General features: G+C 39.7%; 1 protein-coding gene across 8 annotated transcripts in view; it reads right to left on the reverse strand.

The window, feature by feature from the left end:
• WDPCP (WD repeat containing planar cell polarity effector) overlaps positions 1 to 13115 on the reverse strand; it is a 149233-nt gene that overhangs the window by 58260 nt on the left and 77858 nt on the right. For all 8 annotated transcript variants that reach the window (XR_008436537.1, XM_053974594.1, XM_053974592.1 and 5 more), the window contains 2 exons: positions 9140 to 9328; positions 6512 to 6635 (listed from right to left, as the gene is read on the reverse strand). Coding sequence is in view for 7 of the 8 variants with exons in the window: in XM_053974594.1 (XP_053830569.1) it covers positions 6512 to 6635; positions 9140 to 9328 (313 nt within the window). In the remaining variant the exon portion in view is untranslated. The remainder of the gene's footprint in view (positions 1 to 6511; positions 6636 to 9139; positions 9329 to 13115) is intronic.

Here is a 13115-nt window from a genome sequence, read left to right on the forward strand (position 1 = left end):
ATGTGATCAGAATTGCACTTTTCTCTTGCAAGATGAAAAAGCATTATGCTGTAATTTACAACAAAGCTTTGCTTTGTAGGTAAACATATTTGTACTATGAAAAAAACAAATTACATTCTCTTAGTGAAATTATCAGATTGAAAGGTGCAAGTGGTTTTGAATCTCAGTATTTTTCCATGTAGGAAAAAAAAACGAAATACAATCCTTAAACTGGGTATTCACAAACAAACACAAAAACAAAATTACAAAGGAGGAAAGGGCACAGCAGAACCACAGAACTGTAGCTGCATCTTAATTCTGCAAGTCCTGCGCTGCATTTCTGACTTTACTTTCTAGCCCTGCCTTCTCACTCAAAAAATGGAACACAACAGAGCAGGCGTGCGCTTGTGCCTGTGTGTCCGTGTCAAACAAACAAGATAATTTCATGCATTAGAAAATATGAGAAGTACAATTTACAAATGCTTGATCAGAGTGAAGCTAAGCCGTGAGTCAGCGCTGCCGCAGTTAACGAGTGAAAAATGGTTCCGTCCCATTCCGTGCTCCCTACGCGGCTACACGAGGCTGTGAGACAGAGGCAGGAGGTGCTGCAGCCACTCCCCCATCACACAAATACACCTAGCAAAAGGGTGGGGGCAAAAAGGGAGGTTACAGCTCCCCAAGGCTTCCCAATAAATCCACCTCTGCTCAACATTTTACATAATGATATAATGCGTTATATTATTATAAGCAGTGACATCATAATGAAATACCAGAGTGCTACTGAAGTGGCAAGGAACACCTAAGATACATTTCTGTACTTGTAATTCAGTTCCTGTATTTTTTAATTATAGATAAGGATTTAGAGGGAAAATAATTATTCATTCTATAAATACTGTTGTAATGGATCCCTGGCATATAATTAAGAGGCCTTTAATTTTTATTTTGTATACTGAATGCTTGTTTTTGGAGGTATTCCATATTTTACATTCAGGGCCTGCAAAGCTCTAAGCTTCTATTTTAGTGGAAGCTGAAGATGATGTGTGGTTTGCAAATTTAAGAACTTAGCTTTCGTAATGATGGATACAAATAACATGGCTGAATCCAATATATTGCAAAGAATTTTCCTTCCTTCTAATTGCAATCTGTTTCAATTGTGCTGTCAGTGTTCCTTTGCCCATCTCAGCTTGGATGGAGCATCTTCTTTCTACAGTGCCCTGATGCCTAAAGGGGATTCCCATAATTGCATTCAGCACTTTCTAGAAACTGATCTCATTGATGGTAGAAAAATAGACAGATTATAATCTCCTTGAAAATGTAAAAATGGATGTCCCCAGTTATTTTTCAACTGAACATACAACCTTTTGACCTACAGTAAAGAGTAAAATCACTGGCACATGATTTTTACTTAGGTGAGGATAGCCCTTCTGAAAAGGTAACTGTATTTCTCAATTCTAGTAAATACAGACACTTGCATCTTTAAAAGTACAACAATAAATGGAACTTTTTTGGCAGACTCAGCAGGCAGGTCAAAGACTGTCTCAGCATGTAGAATGAATTAATATTTCTCTCCCGTGAGCTGGTCCTTCTAAAAAGGCTTAAGGCATATTGGTGAGGTATTCAAAGGAAAGCTGGAGAGTGGGGTGAAACCTTTTGTTTATATGAACATTTTTCAGATTTAGATCTTAAAACATTTAAGCATTTTAATGTTTTAATCTTGTATGAAAGACTCCACCCTTCCCTGTCCATCCCTGATGTGCCTGGTCTCCTCCACAGCCCACCACACACATCCTAAGCTGTCCTCCCCCATTTGGCTCTCTGCTGCCACTCTGCCTCTCTTGCAGGACATTGTACATTCCCACACCTGCCTTCAGACCTTTGTCCCCAATACCTTGTCTTTTACTCATGCTCCTAACCCCACTTCTCTGACTCTTCCTACCAAACCTCTGAGCTCTTCTCCTTAGTTCTTTGTCTTCTAGGTTTAACTTCTGTGAATCTGCATTTGCTCCTCCTAAATCCCAAGTGCACTGCAGAAGGCCCTACTCCATGCCAAGAAACACTTTTTGAACATCAGCCACAATTTTACTGCACGTAATTTAGAAAGCACTATGCTTCCTCCATTTGCTGCGCTAGGGTACCAAATGATCACTTTTCTTTAGTCTCCTCACACTCACAAGAGAGTAACAAAAGCCCCCTAATGCTGCATCAAGTTTACAGTCTCAGTTTACAGGGCTCCTGCATCCAAGTCTTCTGGTTTGGTCATACAGACACATTTGTTGTGATGAAAAAAATCACTCTGAAGAGATACATTAGCTATTTGTAACTAGCCTGCAAGTATTCAGTGCTAAATGAAAAAGGGTAAAAAAGTGAATAAATCAAATAATAGAATCATAGAAACATCTAATATCCTGAGCTGGAGGGGACCCACAAGGATCATGAAAGTCCAGCTCCTGGCCCTGCACAGGTCAGCTCCAAGAATCACACCTTGTGCCTGCAAGCACTGTCCAAACACTCCTTGAGCTCTGTCAGGCTTGCTGCTGTGACCACAGCCTGAGGAGTCTGTTCCACTGTAAAAGCACCCTCTGGGCGAAAAACCTCTTCCTAAAATTCAACCTAACCCTCTCCCAGCACAGCTTCAGGACTTTCCCTCAGGTCCTGTCACTGGTCACTAGAGTGAAGAGATCAGTGCCTGCCTCTCTGCTTCTCCTCATGAGAATGCTGACCACAATGAGGTCTCCCTTGGTTTCCTCTTCTCCAGGCTGAACAAACCAAATGAACCAAATGACCCTTCTGGCTGCCAGGGCACTGCTTTCCATCAACCAGGATCCCCAGGTCCCTTTCCATGGCACTGCTCTCCAGCCTCTCATTCCCCAGTCTCTACATCCAGGGCTGCACCATCCCAGGTGCAGAATTTGCCCTTGTTGAACTTCACACGGTTGGTGACTGCCCAGTCCTCTCATCTGTTGAGGTCTCTCTGCAGCATCTCCCTGCCCTGGAGGGAGCCAACAGCTCCTCCCCCTTGTGTATTGTCTGTGAACTGGCTCAGTGTCCCTCCAGTCCTGTGTCCAAGTCCTTTATGGAGATGTTGAAGAGCACAGGGCCAAGGATGGAGCCCTGCAGGACCCCAGCAGTGACAGGTCCCCAGTCTGATGTCACCCCACTCACTGTAACCCTTTGTGCCCCAGCCATGAGCTCACCCATCCCAGGATGTGTTTATCCAGCTGGGGGTGGACATTTTGTCCAGAAGGTCCCATGAGAGACAGAATCAAAAGCTTGACTGAAATCCAAAAGTGTAACATCAACTGGCTTCCCTTGATCAGCTGGGTGGGTTACCCTGCCAGAAAAGGAAAGCAGGTTTGATATGCAGCACTTTCCTGTCATGAAGCTGTGCTGGCTGTGACCAAGGAGTCCATCGTCCTTCAGGTGCTCTTCAATACCTCCCAGAAGAATCTTCTCCAGAATTTACCAGTCACTGAAATGAATGTGACAGGCCTGAAGTTTCCAGGGTCATCCTTCTTGCCCTTCTTGAAAACTGGGACAATGTTTGCCAGCTTCTGGTTAGCTGTGGCCTCTCCAGATTCCCAAGACAATTCAAAAAGCATGGAGACAGGCCTCACAATGACATCAGCCAGCTCTTGGAGTGTTCTCAGATGAATCCCAGCAGGCCCCACAGACTCATGGAGATCCAGCTGGAGCACTGGAATGGCCCTCAGAGCTCAGTTCAGGGTACTGGAGCCCCTTACCCCATCAATGGTGTTAAAGAGAGAGACAAAGAAAGCATTAAACATCTTTGCTTTATGGCCTGTTTGTGAGGTGACCATCCTCATCCTGTACCAGGCTGATGTTATTTCTGCACTGGTTTTTGATATTAACGTATTTTTAAAACCCTGGTTTTATGGTCTCCCACAGCTCTGGACATCTTCAGCTCCAGCTGAGCTTTGGCCACACAAATTTTCTCCCTGCAGTGGTGAACATTACCTCTGTATTCCTTCCATGACACCTGAGCTTGCTTTCCCTGACAAACAGGTAGTGGGAGGAACTCCCCATTTTCAGTGTCCTCATGGGCATAACATGGTGACCTGAGAAGGCAGGAGCATAATTCCCTTCTCACTTTTCTCCTGTTCTGAGCCCACAGCTGTAAATCAGGCTGGCAGGAGTGCCTTGCCTTGCTAGGCTATCCCAGACAGAGGCAATAACAGCAGCTGCAACTTTCATATGCCTGAATCAGTGGGCACTGTGCCTCCCTGTGCTCCTCCTAGACATTGCATCATGCCTGGATGGCATTCAGTCACCCAGAACCATGGTTTACCATTCCCCAACAAATCTGTAGTTCTCTCTGCTTAGCCTACATCTAAATCATTCTAGTCACTTAAGAAAACATCTAAAAGGAAATAAACATCAATTAAGGCACAGCCACTTTAATGCAATAATGATCAGCTCTGAACATCATTTCCTTGCTTTCTATCAGATAAATCTCCCATATTTGAACATTTAATTTTGTACTTAGATTATGTCTTCTGAGATAAGCTTTAAGCATTACCATCTGTTCTGCAGCAATCACATGATCCTATCACTTTGATTCAGTTGAATACAAATCCCTTTGAAAATAGGAAAACAGCAAAATAACACATTTGTTCCAAAAACTGCCACCACTGTAGATTGTTCAAGGTCTGCTTTACAGTGGGAGGTGAAAGACATGAGGACACTCTTGTGCACAGCCCCACGCTGTCCAGGCAGCACTCTGACACTGAAGGTTCTTGTTTTAGGAGGACTGAGTCAGTGTTTCAGCTGCAGCCTCAAGGGCTGAGAGCTCAGCCAGGGCCCCATGCCTCTGCATGCCTGCTAGCACTTGGAAGCAAATCCTGACTCAGAGGGAACACACCTTTCTCTTGCAGATGTAAGAGCACTAGAGTTACACCTCTCAGCAATCTCTGAGGCATTTTCCCTGCCTCTGTCCTCTGCAGGCAACTGGCCCACGGCCACAAGAAGTTGGCCACTGCCACAACAGCATTTTCCCTGCTGGTTTCTAGGAGAAAGGCCATAATAGAGATTGTACCCACTGTTGTGGCCATGTGTGTTAAGAAAACTCCAGCAAAGGACTAGTGCATATTATGCAAATATTGGATCATTCTTCTACGAGGAATAATTTCCCCACTGGAATGGACCTGTTCACCAGGAAGATGATCCTCTTCAGACTCAAAATGTAGAAGACAATATAGAATGCTTGTCTTCCAGATTTGAAAAGAAAGCACATTCTATGCTATCAAAGTAACTTGCTTTACCCATGCAGACAATGTATATACAATCTGGATGAATCACTGCAAAAGGGTGCATTTTAAGTCTTTGCATTATGTCCATCTAAACTCCTTCTCAACAAGATGTTACAAACATTTTATAATTCAGAAGGTAATTTCTCCTTATTTTTATCCACTGAATAATTCCCAAAGGGAATATCACAGCTATATTTGTGAACAGGTTGAACTGCTGCATATCAATATTTATAATGTGTTGAAAAAAATACAACAATAAAGCGATGTACTATAAATTCTTGCTGAATTTGTTATTATTTCTTGTTTAATATTAGAGCAGCTTCCCTGTGAAGACAAGGTGAGAAAGTTAGGACTGCTCAGCCTGGAGAAGGGAAGGTTGTGTGAAGACCCCATAGCAACCTGCCAGTATCTGAAAGAGCCCACATGGAAGCCAGAGAGGGACTCTGTCAGGAACTGCACTGGTAGGACAAGGACTAATGGCTACAAACTGAAAGAAGGGAAATTTAGGTTGGATATATGGAAGAAGTTCTTTACTGTGAAGGTGGTGAGGCACTGGCACAGGTTGCCCATAGAAGTTGTGAATGCCCTGTCTCTGGAAATGTTCAAAGCCAGGTTGGAACAACCTGGTCTAGTGGAAGGTGTCCCTGCCCATGGTGGCTGGGTTATAATGAGATGATCTTTATGGTCCCTTCCAACCTGAACCATTCCATGATTCTATACAATTCACAGACAAATTCAACATTGCATTTTCTCCTCTTATTTTAATGGCACTGAAAATTACTGGAACCTGAATTTACATATGGTATTTTAAAAGTGAGACTGACAGAATGATCAGATATCAGTGGTGCAAAGACAAAAATGACCTGGACCATGCAGCATGCTTTTGTGTTCTAGCATCTTTTGAAACTCAGTGTTTTCTCCAAGTTTTAAAGTTCTTTCTATAACTACTCTATAACTACTCTATAACAACTCTGCAAGCAGTTGGTGAATATCAATCTCTCAGAAGCATGTTATCTTTTTTTTCTATCAAGCTAAATGGGAAAGGGTGATTCATTTTAAGTGTATTGATGACAGAAGAGCTCTGAATAGCACTTCATCTGCATTACTCTATTTGAGAGGAACAAAGTGCAAGTTAAACAAACATTAACAACGAATGCATTTTTTTCAGGGGTGGTCCTCTTAGAAAATGTTAACCACATTAAAGTAGGTAGTTATTGAAATATGCAATTAATTTTTAGTTGATAGAAGCTGAAACTGTCACTCACCTGAGCAGGTGGTGGAAGAACCTTCTTGCATATCTGCTGATGGGGTCCCTGTACTCCAGCACAGTTCTATCCAAGAGAGGCCTTGTTGGAGCATAAAAGGTTCCAAGGCTTGCCTCAAGCTGTGCTGTGGAATTCAAACACAGCAGCAATGAAACAAGTGAATTAGTTTCAATTACAACAGGTTGCTCATGTTTGCAGTCAGTCAAATTCCTCAGACAGTGATGAAATGTGATGTTGTTGAAGGACAGATGAAATTAAAATATGACAGATTGTACAAACAATCTTTCTACATATAAACTTTGGCTTGGAGGCACAGCTGACAATGACTTTGAGCAACAAAAGCTATCAAAAGGATAAAGAAGTCTATAACACATCAAGTTCTCACCAGCAGCCTACAACTAAAAGTGACTCATGAGACTAATACAGTGTGAACAAGATTGTCCAGTAGAGATCAACTCTCAATTAGCTCAAATCGTCTTTGTCCTCTTAGGCAAACAACAAGGGAGTTCAGTTTTTCAGGGATTATTGTGTTAGGTCAGCGGGTAACAGAACCCTCTTTGTGATGGCCTTGAGGTCTAAGGAACCTCCTTTGGCCCACAGTTCTTTAAAAATTTTAAATAAAAGGGCCTAGAAACCCTAAGGGTTTGACAGCATGTAGTGGTGGGAAACAGGATAACCTCCCTTGTAATCAATAAAATAAAGCCCTTTTGTTACACAAGTTCTCTCTTCTTTAAATACTTTCTGACTGCTGTACTCCACAGCTCAAGCTCTTAGGCATTTTTCTACACATTTTTAATACAAAATTATAAACAATACAAGTAAACATACAGTATACTTATGTGTTCCACAGGCTTAGCTGAAAGGAAATTAAATGATCAATAATATTTATGCTCTTTGACTTTTGCTTCAGAGTTAACAATGTAGTACAAGGCCTTATAGGCAGAAAAGGGAGAATTTGCTATACAAGTATTTGCTGTATATTTATATTGCTCTACAAGCAAAATATAGCCTATTGTCTCATTAGGCAGACAGAATCTCATTGATTTGCCATTATTAATGTTTGTTTGAATTAGGCATTTCTGTATTTAGTGACAATTACTCTTTACTTCCAAGCATAGTTACATTTGATTTTATTAGGCTTGATAGCACTAAATGTGCTAATAGTACTGTGTTAGTTACACAGGCAAGCTGTTAGTAAATTAGTTTTGTGTTATCTCCAATCTAGATAGTAAGATAAGTCAAACTTAAAAGGCATTTTCTTTCAAAGCAGCAGTCAATTTAGATTAAAATAGAAAAACAAGCCATACTCCCTTGCCATTGCTGTTTTCTTGACAGCATGTTTCGAACTTCTGAAATATTTCAACTGACATGGAATATGAGTGACTACTGGCACAGTTATACATTCATTAAATAGCCCAGCTTGATGTTGCAGGCAGGATAAAGATCTCAAAGATAACTGCCCCATCACTATAAATAAAGGGTCCCACTGGGTTTTGCTAATAAAAAAGAAAACAAATTACCATGCCAAATTTGTTAGACTTAGATAGAATAACTCCTGGATAGAATAAAATTCCTTCTTCTGTAAACACTGTTAGGGAGCTGCATGGGGGAAACCCACAGACATCTGTTTATAATGTACATATTTTTAGAAGAGTATCATAGCCAGCCCTTTTCACAGGTTCTTTTCAAAGCATGTTTTATTTAGAGTTTATATGTTGTGTTTGCAACACAGAGATTTTTTTTAATCAGATCCCACAAAATGGGATAGCTGATGGCTTGGCAGCAATGTAGGACACCTTGGAGGTTTTCTATCAACAAACACACCAGAATCCTAAGTATTCTTTCTTCCCACAAAGATGCCTGGCCTCCAGCTGTCTGCCTGCTAGACTGGAGGATAACACCTTCACTAAATCAAGGCACTTCAAATCTTGAAGTCTATTGAGTTTCAAGATAGCAAATCAAGAGGAAGGCACCACACCAGGCTTTAGCAGAGATGGAGCTAAACTTAAAATTCATAATTTCTTCTGAGGGACCCCAGCTACTACTGCAGGGGGCTAGATTACAGTGAGGACAAATGCTTTAATCCTAAAGGAGGCAGCAGAGGATAGTGTATTCAAGGCCTTTGCATCTTGTAATGAAAGAATGACCCTTTGAAAGCACCTTAAAAAACATACTAAAATCTCTTGTCCCCACTTCAGGGAAACATCTCTCCTTAAGTTGGTGCTGTCTCAGCATGAATATAACACAAATATTTCAATCCTGTATTAACTAACCTTTGTCTGTAACAAAAGCTAAATTTATAGAATGTAATGAAGTTACAGAATATAGTGCTAGTGCTATATATAAGTAATGCCTATAGCATATATATATATATATATTACAATGTGCATTATTTTAGTGTCACTATTGATACAAACTAAAATGTAGTCAATGCATTGGTCCAGATTTTATAGAAATTACTTGTCTACAACGACGTGTGATTATGAGGCACCATAATCTGGCTGACTGTCTGGATTCTCACTACTGTCTTCTTTATCCAGTCAACAAATACATGGTCATAATCCCCACATGAATTACCAAGACATTACACATTACAGAAATCCATTAGAAACACAAAGAGTCTCTTACCTTCTCTGGCTGGTGTAAGCTTTTGTTTAAGGAGGTGGTTGCAAATGGCACTCAGGCAGATAAAGCATCGCTGGCCCATTGTGTTCCAGTTCATGGTGCTCAGGACATTAATTGCCTCCTGTATCTCATCATAACGAATGTACTGGTGGATGATTTCCTCAAGGCCCAGTTGTCCTCTGGTGAGCACACCTTTAACAAGAAATATTACAACCAGAGATAATGGTTTTATACTTTGATACAGAGTATGTAAACCAGTAGCTGACTCCTTTTCAGCAGAGTTAAAAATAATTGCCATCATTTAAAATTAAGTTGATGGGTTTCAGCATCAAATTTTTTGTAAAAGATAGCACCTTACTATCTGGGTATACTTAGACTGAGGGTTCTGGGCAGCAGACAAAAGTCACCAATGAACTTCACACATGGATATTGAATTAACGTAGCCAAAAGTCACTGGTGACAACACCACAGAATGAAATTTGGCTTAGACGAGGTAGAACAAGTTTATTTGCAGTTTATCACTATTGCAAGGTAGGTAATAAATTCACTTTCACAGCATCTCCTTCCTGTAGGGAAACAGTGCTGGACAACACTAAAGCCCAGCATTTGTCTCACACAGATCTTGTATCTTTGCATACAAGTGTAGAGCAGCTCCAACCCCAAAGCAACTCTTACTCAATTACTCTCCATTTGGCAACTGCTCTGGAACTTCCTTCTAGCTTGGCAATATTCTCTAAGTGGAGCACTTTTTCTGAGGGGATACTATGGAAGTTAGCATCATTTTAATACTTCAGACCTTTGAATTACAATTGCACATGAAACCAAGAACAAGCTTGGCACACAAATGTTTCTTGACTTGTAGATTTCAGCTTCCAAACAGAAAAGGTGACTAAAAAGCTGCAGGAAGTAATGTTATTTATTGTCTCTGACTAACCAAATGATCATGTGACATTGGTCACACATGGCATTTTAGCAACTCCTGCTCACTTTGGGTTGCTCTGATAGAGTGCTCTTTATCAGTACTCCTTCAAATATTAGAAAGAGACCAGCATAAATTTACTGTTTCTCTTTCTTTAAATAAAAACATAGTTTTTGGGTTGGTGTTTAAAAAAAAAAATTAATTTTCTCAATTTCTATTCTGATGTTGTTTGTTTAAACATATGGAAAAAGTTCTGATGAGAAAGGGAACAAACTGAATTTCAATACTGGTATTAAAACCATAGGGCTGGTTGGAAAACAAGGCCTGCTAACAGAGAAAAGCAGACCTGTTATTTATAAAACATACCTCACAAAAGTTTCATAACTATTGTGAATACTGTTTGTGAAGTGAAATAAGAAGTGAGAGGGAAAAACATCTGAATACAGCTAGAGGAGAAGTAAACTGCAGAGAACTTGCATATGCAGAACTGATGTTTTTGGAGAAAAACCTTACATATTCACATTTAGTAACAGAAAAGATTTAAAATTTTTAGCATCATTAAAGAAAGGTTTTCTATTTTATTTCTCCTTATATTTTCATGTATTAAAACCTATGGACATTATGCTGGGTAATAGCCATGTTTAATTTGTTAATACCTAATATTTATGACAGACTTTATTCTTTATAAATGCTTAGTGTTTTTAAAGTATTACAGCAGCTGGGTAACCTCCACACTAACCTCTCAGCGAAGATGAAAATACATGTTTTCATGTTAATTAAATACAATACTATATTTAAAATGCCTTTAGAGGCCAGCAATGCTGAACCACTGGCACCAGCACCATGTTTGGCATTATCCAAGATCTGGGCTGACATCAATGACAAGAAGCCGCTTTTGGAAATGGGTTTGGCATTAGACATCAACGTTATTTGCCATTAGAGTTTGAGGGTATGTTTAATATGACTTTTTCCTGAAATAAATCTGGATAGACAGCATAATGGAGATTCACAGAACTTGTCCAAAACCATAATGTAGCTGGAAGTTAAAAACATATTTGCCTATTCTCACTAACATAGTTTCTTAACAGGCGTCTGTGGGAAACAATTCCAAGCCATGTGTTACTCATGGATTTTATTTCAGTCCTGAATGCCTGTCTGGGTCTTACTGTCATGAGCACCTAATTCTTTTCCTATAATTTATTATTGCATTTAATTAATTTATTTATTTGTTCTGCATTATTTCTTAAATAGCAGAAACCTAAAACCTGCTGAGACTGTGAAGAGGGACTCACTAATCAACACAGTGTTCCCCTGGCAGTGTGGCAAACTGAGGAGATGAGGTATAAAGCTGAACACCAGGATGAAACAGAGAGCAGCATATTTTTGCACGGTGGACTACAAAGAGGGAGAGAGGGAAGAGGGGAGAGAGTTTTGTCTTCTTCCTAGAAGAGATTTTACAGTAATTATACAGAATGAATTTTTAAATGTGATAACTTTCAGCTGTAGAGGTCAACATCTTCCCATTTGGATGCTTGACTTCTCCTGGGTGGTGCGCTTCCAGGCAACCTGCTTGGGAAAAAGAGGTGACAGCCAACTCACTGCCTAATTGATTTAGGAACGGTGCCCAGGGAGACAGTCCAATTAAGTTTACAAGCTGGCAATTAGCAGGAAAGGCCTCTAAATCCCTGTACTGAGAGCCTGCTTGCCTTGGTAAGAACATAAATGTGCTAAAGATAGCAAGGGGAAAGCTGTGCATTCTGGAAAGCTGTTGTGAGAAAACCTCACCAGGGAGGACTGAAGAAAAGCAAGGTAGAGGCTGGTAGAGTGCCTCCTGCTCAACTCCATCCCACCAAATCAGAACAGAGATAATTTAGAGGTTTTTTTTTCTAAATGGCCAACATGCACAAAATCATCAAATAGCTGTTCTAATTAGTGTTCTGGGGTACTCTGTAACTATTAAACCTACCATTAAACTTAATGCAGCTAATTATCTCAAAATGAATGATAACCTGTAAACAGGTTTTTAAATAGTTCTTTTGGATAACAGCAATAATCTGGATCAGCTCTTTTAAAACTATACAACTCTAAGTCAATCCAACATCTTTCTGTTACTAACATCCTATTACATTAATTTAGCTTTTTGCAGTGCCACATTGGTTAAATTTTTTAAATCCAGTCTTTCAAAATTTTGGGTCTTTGGTAATTTTAGACAGCTTTTCCCCCACAAAAGTATATGTGTGTCTCATTAAGTAAAGAAATCAAGTAGATTTTCAAATCTTACTATCAGCTAGGTTGTTATTTTGAGTCTTTTGGCAATATGTTTGGCAATATGTTTTTTTATAAAAAAGGCTTCTTCCTAGTCTCAATAGCTTTATACAAAAGAATCATTAAAAACTCACATAAAGAACTACAGAAGCAATCCTGTTTTCTTGGACAGACAATGGGCAAAATGCTGAAATTTTCCAGGATGGCTGTCTGCCCTGCTGAAACACTGGCTTGGGAGTCAGAGGGTTTAAGCATGATTGTTTTTTTAGCTCTCACAATGGGCTTGCACCACTGTAACTTGCCTGACTTGAATGAAATGAATACAGTTCTCACTGATGAGCCACTGCAGGGGTTTTATTCTTAGTTCAGCCACTGTGTAACTCTTGGAAAGCCCTTTAGCTTTTCTTTACTGCTTCTTGTTTTCCTGCTTGTAAAAGGAAGTTAGTTGTGGTTTTACTCTTAAAATCTCTTCACACCTAAAAAGAGAAATGCTATATAAATTCTAAAATTAACATTATTACTTCTTTTATTCACAACTCCTCGCAAATTAATTGAGACACCAAGCTTCTCTGAAGGTTATGAAAATCATTCTTCTTCTGTGAAAAGTCTTCAAAGGAAAAAAAAGGTGCAACTTCATGTACCGAAGCCAGGAAGAACAGAATACTGGACAAATATACATCACACACATGCAAAAATAAAATTTGGTAAAGAAAATAGCATTACTGTTCTATTATTAAATATAGCTTATTTTAACTTGTTAGGGTTATTACTACAGAATGAATACAATTCTTAAGC

This window comes from Vidua macroura, chromosome 3 (assembly GCF_024509145.1).
Source record: "Vidua macroura isolate BioBank_ID:100142 chromosome 3, ASM2450914v1, whole genome shotgun sequence".
Lineage (NCBI taxonomy): Eukaryota > Metazoa > Chordata > Aves > Passeriformes > Viduidae > Vidua > Vidua macroura.